Source organism: Schistocerca gregaria, chromosome 1 (genome assembly GCF_023897955.1).
Source record: "Schistocerca gregaria isolate iqSchGreg1 chromosome 1, iqSchGreg1.2, whole genome shotgun sequence".
In the NCBI taxonomy this organism is placed as follows: domain Eukaryota; kingdom Metazoa; phylum Arthropoda; class Insecta; order Orthoptera; family Acrididae; genus Schistocerca; species Schistocerca gregaria.
Window position 1 is genome coordinate 992,487,508 of NC_064920.1, and position 16,907 is coordinate 992,504,414.

General features: G+C 37.0%; 1 protein-coding gene across 1 annotated transcript in view; it reads right to left on the minus strand.

Moving 5' to 3' along the window:
* Nucleotides 1–1,098: 1,098 nt before the first annotated feature.
* LOC126278300 (GATOR complex protein MIOS) overlaps nt 1,099–16,907 on the minus strand; it is a 191,188-nt gene continuing 175,379 nt past the window's right edge. The window contains exons 15-16 of the mRNA XM_049978316.1: nt 14,419–14,603; nt 1,099–2,963 (exon numbers count right to left, since the gene is read on the minus strand). Of these exons, the coding sequence (XP_049834273.1) occupies nt 2,867–2,963; nt 14,419–14,603 (282 nt within the window). The 3' untranslated portion in view covers nt 1,099–2,866. The remainder of the gene's footprint in view (nt 2,964–14,418; nt 14,604–16,907) is intronic.

Genomic DNA, 16,907 nt, shown 5'->3' on the forward strand with positions numbered 1-16,907 from the left:
TTCTAAGGAAAATGTTTAAATTTAAATTTTTGTTAAATAAATTATAAATGGTGGCTCTTTTGAACAACAGGGAAGTTTTGTTGCACATGAAATTACAAAATCAAAGAAGTAGAGCCTCGTGTTTTTCTAAAACATAAGGATACAAACCATTTGGTACATGAAATAATTAGCCCTAAAATCTGTTCTGGTTACCTTTTGTGTTATTAATTAATTTATCATTTTCTTGCTATAGAAAAAAAAACACTGAAGTTACACTTTGCCACAAAAAGATAGTCTATAAACAGTCAGAATCAAGAGCAGACAAGGCAGACAAGCAGTGTATTAATGAGTGTAATGTGTAATGAGTGTAATGTGTGTATTATAATGGTGAAAATCTATGTGAAAGCATGTCATGTAGCAATACTATATAAATTATTGAGAATAGTGTTAATGTAAAACACTGCCGGATGAGCAAACAAGTACATTGTGAACCCTAAGCACTGTATTTGTATGTGAGCAGTGACCAATTATCACTGTGTACGTATTCTGGGAGCCAACTGTCTTGCCACTGGTTAAAGTCAAATTACCAAAGTTAAGCCTTGGGTTACACTTGGGTGGGTTACCGTCTGGGTCTGCAAAGTGTTGTTGGCCAGTGGAAACTGGCAACAGCCAGGAGAGCGGTGTCGGTGTGCTGACCACCACATCCACATCCAGTGACGCCCGTCATCTCAGGATAACGAGACAGTCTGTCAGTACCGTTGGGTCTCTAAAGGCCTTTTCAGATAAGGTATGTATTCCGAGACTCTACTGTGAATAATACCTGGCATCATCCATTTTAAATACGTTATGGGAATAAACTGTCCAAAAATAGCATTGGTGTCTGTGTTTTTAGTTAACATATCTACATTTCCATCTTCCAATGAACCACATCCGTTGAAATTTTAGACTATCCATTCACAGTGATAAACAGACAGAGAAGCTTGACACAATATGGATCGAAATGTTTCATGCTGTGCCCAACAGTTGAATGAGGCTCCTCCACTTCAAAAGGTAACATGTTATATGCAATGAAATTAACATCAGAATAAGGAGGAGGAAGGGGGGAAACGAAACCTCAGCTGACATTTCATTATTTTCATTTTTTAAATTTTTATTTACAATGAATATTGTAGGACATGCAAATGAAATATACACACAAAGCAATGCTCATATTGCACACACCAAATATTAAAACATTTGAAATTACAAAAATATGCCATAATTTCAGTCTTCTTGCTCTTTAAATAATAGGAACATCTTATTTACATTCTATGAACAATAGTGGTACTTGTAAGTTTTCCTGTATTTGAAATGTGAATAAAAATACGTTACAGCAAGAAGGAAGCAGTTTTGTTGTACCCATTGAAGGAAATGATAGAATTTTAGTAACGTCTGGGTCATTAACTGGGCAAAACCAGAAAAAGATTATCAGAAAATGTTATTGATTTATGTGCATTAGTTATTCTCTTTGGACCATCTGCTCAGCATAAAAAGTATTTAATTGTAGACAATAATGTGGTTGTCAATTATTGTAATATTAAACTGAAAAGGCAAAGTGATTGATCAGATTGGCACAGGTATTTTACTTTACAGCTTCATTCCATCTGTCTCAAAACTGTAGATGGAAGGACTTGTGGGCCTGATACACCACCACTTCTAATAATAGTTACTACATTATGTACCTGCGGACATGGATTAGGTAAAATGTAGGAGTTGACCCTACAACAAGCACCCATAGTGGTGGAGTATACATCAGAAGTGAGCAAACAACAGACACTGCTCAAAAAGAAATAAAAGAAATATTAAGTTTACACTATGACCTTAGAGAATGGAGATAACAATAATGGCTTTAGCAGCAGAAGTAGTCAAAACAAAAGTAGCAGTAAGTGTAAGTACAGCTAATTGAACACAGAAATGACACAAAGAAAAGTTGAGTTCCTATCAAGTGACTCTGCTAATTCAGTTTACTATACATATGTATTAGTGGTAGGAACACAAAGTTTATTTTCAATTATTTGCCAGAAGAAGCTCAGCATCCACACTTCTGACATTTATAGAGCAAAGTCTTACAGAGAGACTGGGGACAGTTTAACATTGATCTTAAACCAAAAAAGGAAGGGGGAGGGGGGGGGGGGAGGATAATTTGTTCCAGTTCAAAGAATAAAAACTAAATTAAAAAAAAAGAATTAAAATGTTGAAAATTTACAGTTATGACAGAGCATGTGCACTAATTAAGATCACAGTTATTGGAGTAAAGTGATGCCTCAAACCAACAGTTAGTCTGATGGAATATTTAGGACCTGTTACAACAGTCACTCTTACTTATATCTGCACACAATGCAACAATGTCACAGGGACCTGTTTCACCACTGTATATTAATATCCATGAATGTTTTATTCCCTTTCAGCTTTAAAACAAATTCAGCAAAAACAATGTGAGAGCTCTGAGTGAGAGTAACATTCAAACAAATTTGCAGCAGAGAGGTAAAGGGGCATAAGACCAATTTCCGCAGTTTACACTTAAGACAATGTTTGGAATACCCATACATTGCTTCATTTGTGGAAGAAGACAGCAGTCCTGTGGTTGACTTAGCCAGAGTTAAATGGACATGTGTCCTTCAGTCTACATCAGATATGGACTGAAGCAGGACTACTGCCCCACTTCCACAAATGAAACTGTGTATGGATATTACAAGAATGATCTTCAGTAAAAACTGCATCCCTTTACTACCCAAGTACGGAAACTGAAGCTATTGTTTTTCAACTGAAAACATATATCATAAGAAAACAGCACTATCAGGCAAAGACAAGAATAATCATGAACTGCACTGTTCCAAAATTATAAGTATCACGCTTTACACAACTGTAGAGGACCAATTTGGCTTGCCGCATCCAATGACAAGCAGCGACAATTACAAGCCGTGACAGGACATTCCAGATGCTCCCTGAAACAACAAAAACAGTAAAATATGAAAATAAATGAAACTTATGAAAATACAGAAATTATAACAAATCTTGAGGTACAACTTACATGAGAAGGACAGTACTGCAAATACTGCTGAGAAAGTAAGAAATACAAATACAAAAGTTATGTTGCTTATGGCAGATTTTCATTAGCCACAGAAAGATAATTTCAAAGGAAAAGAATGTTAATCAGAAAACAGAGAATAATAATAAGAGCATAGAGAATGTTAATCAGAGCGTGAATAGTAACTTTGAGAAAATCTATTCAACTTTAAACTCTTTCAAATAGAATTTAGATACAATCAATACGAAATTGGCCAACACTAACATTTGTGTTGACCACATTGAAACAAAAGTTGACTGTTTAAGTGAAGTCATTGACTCAGAAGTAAAAGTAATAAATGATAGGATTGACGTCGTCGAGGAATGGGTCTGATTCACAGAAATAAATGTTATCAATGAGTTGATCAAGAGCAGAAAAGCTGAAGTTAAAACTATGCAGTTAACTTAAGGGTAAATAATTTAGAAAATAACCTTGTTGCTAATTGTTACAATAACAACATTCTGTTTTCTAACCCTTGTACCAATGTATTGTTAAAAACTTTCCCTGGAGATGTCAAGCTGCATCCTGTAAATTTCTTATATCAATGCGAAGGCAGTTTCACACCTGCTATGCCAGAACCGTTAAAAGTGAAAGTAGATAAGCGGTTTCTGGATGGTGAAGCTTTATCCTCAGCAAACCAGAACATAAGCACCGAAATGACTTCTGACCAATCTGAAACATTGTATTTAAATAAATTCTGGTTGGAAAGCAGACAAGCTAGGACAAAGGCTGAATTTTTGTTCAGCAGCAAATGTAGAGAAGGGAAATTAAGCATGCACGAGTTTGTGAAATACAGCTAAGAAAACTGACACACCTAGACAAACCTTTAAATGAGTTAATTCAGATTGACTCACTGAAACGACATCTACCAAACTGAGTTCAGTGGGGCCTAGTTTATGGACCAGATGCCACAACTGAAGGTATGTGGATAAGCTAGACTATGCATGGCAAAGTCATGACAGGTCAAGCAATCAAAGTAGGGGAGAGTACCAACACCAGAGTGGTGGGTTCTCTCAAAATCAAAATTGTCATAACAGTAACAGGCAAAATAACTATGGCAACAGGAACAGTGGTCAAAATAGTAATAATTACAGACAAAACACCAACTCTAATCAGAACAGACAGTGTAGACAGAAAAACAATTAACCACATCAGTGGGGGCCTGCTAGTTTGAGGTGAGGAGAAAAACTCGTAACGATGCTAAGAGTAGGAGAAACAGACATAGGTCACACCACCAACATCACACAGATAACAGTAAGAACTACCAAGCTAATAATGTAAATAAGCATTATGAATTTTGTAACTATATGTTAAAAGAAATGAGTAATAGTGGCACAAAGACACAAAATAGTTATAAGCTTAGTGATGAGGACCTGACAAATTTATTTGACAACAAGTGTGTATACAAGGATAGTTACGATGATGATTATAGTATTGCTAGTTTATTTTTTAATGATGATGTCGATCCAGTTTTGTCTGATTAGTAGAAAGCCAAAATGATAACTCTGTACCCAAAAATACTGATGCGCTAGTAGATGATTCAGATGACAATGATGTAGCAGTAGAGAGATTTGACGTTGTAGCTGAGATCCATGCAGATGCATGTGACTCAAATGATGATGATGGCAATGATGGTGGTGATGATAATTATGACAATGTCAATGATATTTTGTTTAAAGAGGAGCTTGCTGGGATGATTTTTGTAGAAGTATTGGGAGATGAAGTTAGTCAGTTAGTAGGTACTGATGATTTGATGTGTGATGATAAGATACATGGAAGTCAGTGGTTTTCTATCAATGTCAGGGAGATTTTGGCTAAGAGTAATGATAAGAATGAACAATCTGAGCATATAGGTTACAATTTTTCACAGGTTTTAAATAAGCAAGAAACCAGTGAAGTGAAATGTAGGAGTGATGATGATTATTTGGAATATGAGAAAATGAAGTCGTGGAACACACACAAATAAACAACGAGGTAAGTGATGATTCAGGCAGTCAGAAAGGTATAATTAGTGAGTCCTCTTACTCAGAAAGCAGTAGTTTGTCATGCCCAGAAGAAATTCCATTTAATAGTGACATGTCTTTGTGTAATTTACAAACAGCTTCAGTGAACAAGCAACAGTCATGCATTAATTTAGATTTTAAAGAAATAGGAAATGATTTATTAACGGAGGAAGTGAAATTTGATAAACAAGAGGTATCTGGTAAAGTCCAATTTTGAAATAACAACTGAGAATTGGGAAGGCATGTGTCTTAATAGACACAGGTAGTCCTAGTTGTTGTATATCTGGTAAATTAAGAGAAAGGTTGAAAAACAGTGCTTCATGCATAGAATTCCCTGTAACAGGTGTTAAGATTAAGGGAGCTACAGGTAAGTACAGCAAGCCAAGATTAGATTAGATTAGATTAATACTTGTTCCATAGATCATGAATATGACACTTTGTAATGATGTGGAACGTTAATAAAAGATGTCTGTACAAGATATTACATTACACAAAATATTGCATGACACTAATGTTTAAGTTCCCCCCCCCCCCCCCCCCCCCCCCCTTAATTTATATCTAAAAATTCAGCCAATGAGTAGAAGGTGTTGTCATCTAGAAATTCTTTTAATATATTAAAAACAAAGATTCCAAGACTTACCAAGGGGGAAAGCACCGGTAGACAGGCACAAATAAAATAACACACAAACACACACATAAAATTACTAGCTTTCGCAACCGATTGCTTCTTCAGGAAAGAGGGAAGGAGAGGGAGAGACGAAAGGATGTGGGTTTTAAGGGAGAGGGTAAGGAGTCATTCCAATCCCGGGAGCGGAAAGACTTACCTTAGGGCTATGTTGATCCTGTGTTGAACTTAGGTTGGTGAACAACAATGGGTGCAAAGGTTAGGTAGTTGTGTTGTCTCCAAAACACGTTAAAGGGTGGGGAAATTCAGGAAAATTTCGAAAAAAATGCATGTAAATGTATTCAAAGGACTGGTTATGTACAGGCAGGTTATGAAAATGAGGCTAACAATTGTTTGACGAAGAAATAATAACGTTTAAACCTGTGGGAAGCTGCTAAAAAATGATCGGTTATGTGGGAAAAACGGGAATGGAAATAAAACGAAAGTTGTTGGAAATAGCTGAGATGGTTGTTTAATGGGTGAAAGGAAGTGAAGCTGTGAAATAGTATTCACGAGTTTACATGAAATGTTTGTAAACTTGGAACAGTGGATTTTATAGCAGCGGTAATGTTGAAAGCGTTAACGTTTTTAGGTTATGGTTTGGAAGTAAATTACGTTTTATATAATTAGGCAGGATAAACTGTATGGTAGACCATGGTATTGGAATGACTCCTTACCCTCTCCCTTAAAACCCACATCCTTTCGTCTCTCCCTCTCCTTCCCTCTTTCCTGAAGAAGCAATCGGTTGCGAAAGCTAGTAATTTTGTGTGTATGTTTGTGTGTTATTTTATTGTGCCTGTCTACCGGCGCTTTCCCGCTTGGTAAGTCTTGGAATCTTTGTTTTTAATATATTTTTCCCATGTGGAAGTTTCTTTCTATTTTATTTACATCATTCATTTGAACCCAACAATTACGTTTGTTATTGTCTCTGTTGCATTTTGAAATCTTTTCTATCATCTTACTTTCTCTTTTTGTTTGTACAAGTAGTTTCACTTTGTATTCATCTTCCCTTTTTCCGTAATCTACCATACATTTTATCCTGGCTAATTATATAATACGTAATTTACTTCCAAACCATAACCTAAAAACGTTAACGCTTTCAACATTACCGCTGCTATAAAATCCACTGTTCCAAGTTTACAAACATTTCATGTAAACTCGTGAATACTACTTCACAGCTTCAGTTCCTTTCACCCATTAAACAACCATCTCAGCTATTTCCAACAACTTTCGTTTTATTTCCATTCCCGTTTTTCCCACATAACCGATCATTTTTTAGCAGCTTCCCACAGGTTTAAACGTTATTATTTCTTCGCCAAACAATTGTTAGCCTCATTTTCATATCCTGCCAGTACATAACCAGTCCTTTCAATACATTTACACGCATTTTTTTGGAAATTTTTCTGAATTTCCCCACCCTTTAACGTGTTTTGGAGACAACACAACTACCTAACCTTTGCACCGATTGTTGTTCACCAACCTAAGCCCTAAGGTAAGTCTTTCCGCTCCCAGGATTGGAATGACTCCTTATCCTCTCCCTTAAAACCCACATCCTTTCGTCTCTCCCTCTCATTCCCTCTTTCCTGAAGAAGCAATCATAGGTTGCAAAAGCTAGTAATTTTGTGTGTGTGTTTGTGTGTTATTTTATTGTGCCTGTCTACCGGCACTTTCCCGCTTGGTAAGTCTTCGAATCTTTGTTTTTAATATATTTTTCCCATGTGGAAATTTCTTTCTATTTTATTTACATCAGAAATTCTTTTAACTTATTTTTAAATGTTAGTTGGCTATCTGTCAGGCTTTTGATGCTGTTTGGTAGGTGTCCAAAGACTTTTGTGGCAGCATAATTTACCCCTTTCTGTGCCAAAGTCAGATTTAACCCTGCATAGTAAAGATCATCCTTTCTCCTGGTGTTATAGCTGTGCACACTGCCATTACTTTTGAACTGGGCTGTATTACTAACAGCAAATTTCATAAGTGAATATATATACAGTGAGGTTACTGTGAGGATCCCTAGATCCATAAATAGATGTCTGCAGGATGACCGTGGGTGGGCTTCAGCAATTATTCTGATCACGTGTTCTTGAGAAATGAATACTTTTCTACTCAACGATAAATTACCCCAGAATATGATGCCATACGAAAGCAGTGAATGAAAGTAGGCATAGTAAGCTAATTTACTGAGATTCGTATCACCAAAATTTGCAATAACCCTAATAGCATATGTAGCTGAACTCATGACATTTCAGCAGACCATCAATGTGTTGCTCCCAGTTTAACCTCTCATCATCAATGGACACACCTAAAAATTTTGAAAATTCTACCTTAGTTACAGACTTCTGTTCAAAGTCTATATTTATTACTGGAGTTGTGCCATTTACTGTGTGGAACTGTATACACTGTGTTTAATCAAAATTTAAAGAGAGTCCGTTTGCTGAGAACCACTTAATAATTTTGTGAAAAACATCATTTACAATTACATCACTTAGTACTTGGTTTTTGGATGTTATTACTATACTTGTATCATCAGCAAAAAGAACTAACTTTGCATCTTCATCAATGCTGAATGGTAAGTCATTGATGTATATCAAGAACAGTAAAGGACCTAAGACCGAACCCTGTGGGACCCCGTACTTGAAAGCCCCCCAGTTTGAGGAATCAGCTGTTGATTTTAACACTATATGAACCACTTATTTCAACTTTCTACATTCTTCCAGTTAAGTATGAATTAAAGCATTTGTGCACTGCCCCCCTCAAACCTTTCTGAAAACTGAACTGACATTTTGTTAGTACTTTATTTTCACAAATATGGGAGGCTACTCTTGAATACATTACTTTCTCAAAAATTTTTGATTGAGCTGTCAGAAGAGAGATTGGGCGGTAGTTGTTGACATCCGACATATCCTCCTTTTCATGCAATGATTTTACAACGGCATATTTCAGTCTATTGGGGAAAACACCCTGCTCCAAAGAGCTATTACATACATGACTGAGAATCCTACTTATCTGTGGGGAACAAGCTTTAAGTACCTTGTTGGAAATGCCATAAATTCCGTAAGAGCTTTTACTTTTCAGCGACTTTATTATTTTACTGATTTCAGAGGGAGAGGTTGATGGAATTACAGTTGTTTCAAACTGCACAGATATAGCCTCTTCTATTAGTAGCCTTGCCTCTTCTAGTGAAGATCTAGATCCTATTTTCTCCACAACATTTAAAAAATGATTATTGAAAATATTTTGAATTTCTGATTGTTTGTCAGTACACTTGTCATTCAGTTTTATGGCACTAAAGTCTTCCTGTGCTCTTGGTTGCCTTGTTTACCTTTCAATAATATTCCAAATTGCTTTCATTTTATTATGAGAGTTACTGATCTCAGACATGATACACATGCTTCTGGACTTTTTAATAACTTTTCTTACTACCGCACAATAGTTTTTATAATATTGAACAATTCTGGGGTCAGTACTCCCTCTTGCTGTTAGATACAGTTCTCTTTTACGGTTGCAAGATATTCTTATTCCTTTAGTTAGCCAAACTTTTTTATATGTTTTCTTGGAATTATGTTTCACTATTTTCTTGGGAAAACAATTTTCAAATACCCTTAAAAATGTATCGTGAAATAAGTTATATTTCAAGTTTGCATCGGGTTCCATATACACTTCATCCCAGTCTAGCTCCTTTAGGCTTTCCATAAAGTTTGCAGTATTTATATTGTTAATTGAACGCACTGCTTTGAAATTCTGATTTGATATACTGCATGGAGCTATGTCATGTACTGTAACTAGCTGTGCACCATGATCTGAAAGACCATTCTCAACAGGATAAGCATTTATGTCCTTAAACTTATCTTGGTCTATAAAAAAGTTATCTATCAATGTCCTGCTGTTCTTTGTTATCCGAGTAGGAAAATCAATGACAGAGCTCAAATTGAAAGAACTGAGTAATACTGCAAGGTCATTATTCCTATTACACTCTTTCAGGGAAAGAAATCCCCACAAATGATAATTTTCTTCCCCCTGTCTGACAGATAGCACAACAAAGCATCCAAGTTTTCTAGAAATAGCTGGAAGTTCCCTGAGGGGGACCTATACACTGTTACAATTATGAAAGTGCCATCATTTAGTTTTAGTTCAGTGGCACATGCTTCCATATGTTGCTCTACACAAAATTTTTTAGTTTCTAAATTTTTTACACTGTGGAAGCTTTTGACATATATGGCAACTCCTCCTGTCATCATATTACCTCTACTTACATGTGCAGCCAATTTGTACCCATTGGTGCTAACCTTTTGCACATCAGTGACAATGTGATGCTTAGACAGGCATAGTACATCTATTACATTCTCAGTTTCTATATATTCTAAAAAGAAGCAGAAGCTCATCAACTTTATTCTTCAATCCCCCAATATTTTGATGCAATATACTAACATTATTTTTCACTTTACTTTTGTGAGTATCTTGAACTTTTTTAACATCTTTAGTACTTGCCTGGCTGAGTTTCCCACTGGACACTGATCTTACAGTAAAAAAAGAGTTTCCTCCCCTCTTTAAGTTTCCTGCTATCAGCCCAGCCACTTTACCCTTACCTTTCTTGTTGAGGTGTAAGCCATGTCTAGTATAGTACCACCTACAGAGTGAATCAACAGGAACCACACCAATGTGTGACCCTGCACCAGATCCAAGTAGCCGTTCCAATTCCAAATTAACTCTCCTGACAGAAGAGCTCAAATGAGGTCGGTAATGGCGCTCCTGAACCAACACAAACCCAACACTGGTATGACTCGATTTTGATGCAATCTTTGCCAGGTCACACTCTATGCTGTATCCCGGATATCTGTCAATACTGTTGCCCAGCCCACCCACAATAACCACGGAAACTTCCAAACAGGCTTTGATTTCATTTTTAATTGGGGATTTATTGTTTGAACAATGATGTTTTGTGGTGGTTGACCTAAATGAAGATATTCTGTTGGGAATGAATTGGATAATAAAAGCAAATGCAATTTTTTATTGGGAAAACTTAAAAATATGTTTCACAGAACCAAAATCTGGTAGTTCTGATGAGGCCAAATTACATTTAAAGTGTACAGAAAATTGCAGTAGTCATATAAGAGAAATTGAATTTTCTGATGACATGTGCATCGATGGTTTAGAGGAGGAATAGGAGGACAATTCTGATAGTATTAGTTTTTCACAGTTAGTAATGACAAAGTAAAGGTTGCAGATGGCTTATCTACATCTACATCTATATCTACATGACTACTCTGCAATTCACATTTAAGTGCTTGGCAGAGGGTTCGTCGAACCACAATCATACTATCTCTCTACCATACCACTCCCTAACAGCGCACAGGATAAACGAACACCTAAACCTTTCTGTTCGAGCTCTGATTTCTCGTATTTTATTTTGATGATCATTCCTACCTATGTAGGTTGGACTCAACAAAATATTTTCGCATTTGGAAGAGAAAGTTGGCGACTGAAATTTCGTAAAAAGATCTCGCTGCGATGAAAAACGTCTTTGCTGTAATGACTTCCATCCCAATTTGCGTATCATATCTGCCACACTCTCTCCCCTATTACGTGATAATACAAAACGAGCTGCCTTTTTTTGCACCCTTTCGATGTCCTCCGTCAATCCCACCTAGTAAGGAGCCCACACTGCGCAGCAATATTCTAACAGAGGACGAATAAGTGTAGTGTAAGCTGTCTCTTTAGTGGACTTGTTGCATCTTCTAAGTGCCCTGCCAATGAACACAACATTTGGCTCGCCTTCCCCACAATATTATCTATGTGGTCTTTCCAACTGAAGTTGTTCATAATTTTAACACCCAGGTACTTAGTTGAATTGACAGCCTTGAGAATTGTACTATTTATCGAGTAATCGAATTCCTACGGATTTCGTTTGGAACTCATGTGGATCACCTCACACTTTTCGTTATTTAGCGTCAACTGCCACCTGCCACACCATACAGCAATCTTTTCTAAATTGCTTTGCAACTGATACTGGTCTTCGGATGACCTTACTAGACGGTAAATTACAGCATCATCTGCAAACAACTTAAGAGAACTGCTCAGATTGTCACCCAGGTCATTTATATAGATCAGGAACAGCAAAGATCCCCGGACGCTTCCCAGGGGAACACCTGATATCACTTCAGTTTTACTCGATGATTTGCCGTCTATTACTACGAACTGCGACCTTCCTGACAGGAAACCACGAATCCAGTCGCACAACTGAGATGATACCCCATAGGCCCACAGCTTGATTAGAAGTCGCTTGTGAGGAACGGTGTCAAAAGCTTTCCGGAAATCTAGAAATACGGATCCCCTGTCAATAGCGGCCATTACTTTGTGCGAATAAAGAGCTAGCTGCATTGCACAAGAGCGATGTTTTCTGAAACCATGCTGATTACGTATCAATAGATCGTTTCCTTCGAGGTGATTCATAATGTTTGAATACGGTATATGCTCCAAAACCCTATTGCAAACCGACGTCAATGATATAGGTCTGTAGTTAGATGGATTACTCCTACTACCCTTCTTAAACACTGGTGCGACCTGCGCAATTTTCCAATCTGTAGGTACAGATCTATCGGTGAGCGGGCGGTTGTATATGAGTGCTAAGTAGGGAGCTATTGTATCAGCATAATCTGAAAGGATCTAGTTCTGAGAGAGGAGATTTAGATCAGTTTCTGTGGGAATAGTGTGACTTTTTTTGTAATAAGCCAGGAAGAGTTAAAAATTATGTGTGTAAATTAAAAATGAAATAGCATGATCCATTTTTTATCAAACCATATGGGGTCCAAATTTGCAAAAGAAAATTAGTGGATAGAGAATTACAGAAGATGCTAAAATGGAGGATAGGGGAAAGGAGCAGCAGCCAGTACAATAACCCACCCGTTGTTGTTTCTAAGAGAGATGGAAGTGTTAGGCTGTTTTGGATTCTCACCATTTGAACAAATTCCTTGAACAGGAAACTGACCATCCTGAATCCATGGAGGAATGATTGAATAAATTCAGTGACACAAAATATATTTTCTGTCTAGATTTGACATCAGGGTTTCACCAAATTGTTTTAGAACAAGATTCAAGACAGTATTCTGCATTTTTATGTAATGGGAAAAGCTATCAATATTGTGTAGTGCCATTTGGACTTAACATTTCAGTTGCTGAATTTATCTGTGCTTTAGATTATGTCTTAGGTAGGGCATTATTGTCCAAATTGGTAATTTATGTGGATATTTTAGTAACTAGTAACAAATGGACAAAACATACTGAAACTTTAAGGCAAATTGGAAAAAAAAATTAGAAAGGGCAGTATGACTCTGGAATTAGAGAAATGTAATTTTGGGGTGACAGAATTAAATTTTTTATGCTGCCACACTGTTAGTGAAAAGGGGATTCTGCCTGACAAAGATAAACATAGAGGAATTCCTGATACCCAAAAATAAAAAGCAACTTAGATCTTCTTATGGTTTGGCAAACTTTTACCAAAAATATGTCTGCACACAGGCACTTAATGCACCAAGTCTCAGAGAACTTCTCAAGAAAAATTCAATTTGGGATTGGACAACTAAATGTCAAGAGGCATTCAATGAAATTAAGAAGCAACTGTGCAACAGTAAAATCCTTCATAAGCCTGATTGGGCATTATCATTCTGTCTTATGACTGATGTTTGTCAAATTGACTGATGTTTGTCAAATATATGTTTGCAATATTTTTCTTTCAGTAATGAAGCCATAATTAAGAACAATTAGGCTAGCATTGTTGTTTTTCTGGGTTTTTTACAATATGATGTACATCCTATGTAAAAATCTTTTTTATTGTATATGCCAGTTTCAACATAAAATAAGCGAGGTTTTGTGGATAGTTACTCATATAAATGTTCAACTTTTAATCGTTAATTTTATTAACTTGGACTGTAGTTTTCTTGTCTTCATTGTTAAAAATGTATAAATAGGAGGGGCAGAAGGCTCAGAGGAGGTCAGTTGGAGACAATTTTGACACGCAACCAGTGTATCGCACATCTGTGCAATAATCTATTTGTTGTTACAGTACTGTGACTATGTAGCCTGTCATGTGGAGTGGGCTCCCACTAAGAAGAAGTGGTGCAGTTTGTCATAAATAAACCACTATAAAATGACTTGGCACCTGGATTATTTCATGGAATTCACGTAACTTGATCTAGTTTGCAGATGAAATGGACCTGGCCAATGACGACTCCAGCAGTAGCAGCAGCAGGAGCAGGAAGCAGATTACTCTTGAGTTACACCATACTAAGATATGTATGAACAATGAACCGAACTATATATGTGCCACTGCAGAACTAATTATTAATGTGTAATATTTGGAAACTGTTATAGCAGTAAACATTGGCATCTGTCTCAAAGTTATCTTAGAGTGGTGGAGGCCAAAGTGATCAAAAGATACTCCCATGATCACGCATTCTTGATGTCTATGGAAGACAATTGTAATGACAAACTTTTGAGATTTCTTGTCTAAATCAAATAATCTCTTTCAATGTTGGAATTTTTGCTGCAATAATAATTTCACAGTTTTGTTACACAGTGGTTGTCAACAACATCACCCACCTGCATTCCCATCAGTTATTTGAACAGTGTATACATTGGGAGAAAGTCAGGTCTAATATGCAATAATACTTTACCGGAACCACTGAGCCATATGTCCAGCATGACCTCCATGACGACATGTTTGACACCAAGTGAACCATGAAGAAAATTCCGTCAATTTTGCTACACCTCCAGGGCAAGTGCCTGATGCTGTGCCCATATGCATGAGGCAAATAGCACATCGTGGTAATGGTTTACGGCACTGAGGGCATGCTGACATCTAAAAATACAAGGCAACTGTCATACAAATAAGATATAAAATAATAAACACAGTATAATAACAAAAAACAAAATAATTGAAAAATATCAAATATAGCCAAACTCTTTACATTTTCAATTTTGGCAGATCAGTTATCAGATGTCACATAATTAAATGAGTACAGCACAATTAATTCAAAAAAATAGGTAGAAGCTGTTTTGTGACAATTAGCAAATGGATACAAGCCAATTCACTCAAAAAAATACTGCCACAAGCTGTGCTCGATGCAATGTGGTGTAGCAGTTAGTGTCATTGGTTGGCATACAGCGGGTCCCCAGTTAAAACCCAACCACCAGCAATTATCTGTTATTTAGTATTTATTGTTTCTGGAAGGTTATTGAAAATTTTTATGTTTACAATGTTTTTATATCCTGGAAAATTCATTGTCTATATAAATGGAAGCCTTTTACATCTAGGAGTTCAATTTGGTTCTACCTATATGTTGGCATTTGTAACAGACATGCTTTCAGCGGGAAATGTTGTGCTACACTGGTGATCTTGCCTTGGGGTTTGGACTTGACTGTGGCTACAATGTGGCATTGTTCAGTGAAGTTGTTGGATACTTCAGGGCATTTATAACACTGTGGTTCCAATTAGGCAATGTAAAAGTCATCATCTACAAGAAATAGAAAGAGCCAGCATACAAATAATACTTCCTTCCCTATGTTCAAATGTTCAGGAGACCAATGGATTGCAAAACAACAGTAAGTTATCTACAGCACATCAGGCATCCAACAGAGTTTTCCGGAGAAATTTAGTTGAAGAATAACTGAAGAACAGGGCCCACTGTCACAGGGAAATGACACAGTCCCATATACAGAATGTTTTGAGCCTATGTCGCACTTTGAATCCGAGTACAACAAAAGCTGCAATGTTCTCACACTTGATGATAGGCTTCACAGAAGACAAATACCAAGCTATTTGTTGAAGGATATCACAACTACGAAGGAATTCATCAGGTGGAGCCAGTGCATTGTTGAAATGCAAAAGAAAAAGTCAGACAAAAGTAGACAACTCCTGAATGTGGCCCCTACGGCAGTTGTGGAAGACACCATAAACACACCAAATAGTGATAGCAGAAATACAGTAGTTCATGGCAGCCAGAGCCAAGAGACTGAGTAAGCACAAAAGAGCAGCCATGAATGTCGACCCCATACAGCAGGAGATAACAGAGAATATTGAAAAGGTGTATCTAGCACTAATCTCTGCCACCAGTAGAAAATGCCAAGAAGACTGACTCTATCAATCAGACTTATGCTGCAGTCATCGTGTAACAACCCGTCTTTTGGGCAATTAAGGTATAACCAATTCCTCTGCCGAGTATAAAGTCCCACAGAAGAACAGACATTTGGAGCACAGAGGACAACACACGGAAATGTTACCTCTGTGGATGCCCTAGACATGTATGTAACTGCAGAGAAAGAAAACAATTATTTAACAACTACTACACTGCTAGACACCTATCACCAAAGCAGTTATACTCACACCTGTCAATGGCACACAATTACAATCCACCTGTAGGGCAAATCCTACTGCTGTACCCCGGGTTGAGGTCATTCCCCAACAAGCTGTAGGTGTTCGCTGTCACTGTAAAGATGTACCCTAGCAACTTAATTCAGGAAAACTAAGTGAGAAGACCATATATGGAGGTAAGATCCACAAAATGAAAATTATTCACTGCTGACAGAGACCAAGACGTAAGGATATTCATCAATGCCATTACCAACAGTCAGCGTGTCTGGATGGTAGTCAACTCTTATTCTGCAAAGTCAAATATTTATTGTCACCAGTTAATGAAGACTATGTTCAGTGATATGAAAATGATTGTATTAAGAGTCATAAATGAAAAATATGTCCAAGTCACATGAACGTGTATATTGCAACACTAACTACCAATGACAGAACACAGCCCTTTGAATTTGTCATTTTAGCACAACATCCTCATTATATTATTCTTGGATGGATGGATCTTCTTGCAGGCATCACAAGCATGATAAGACCATGGAAGAACAGAGTTCCAGACTGACAAACCTATTTGCATAAGCATGCTTAAAAAAAGTTGCTTTGAGCTGATGTTTACCTTCGAAGGCGAAGTTATCTGACTCATCAACAAGCAAAGTTCCATTTGTCAATCTAGATGTCTAAATGACTACAAAGCTTTTGTCAGTTGCAAAAAGCTACTCAATCTGACCAAAGAAATCTACATACCAGCAACAATAATTCATACTGTAGGTGGTCATGGAGAACCCTGTATCACTAATTGCC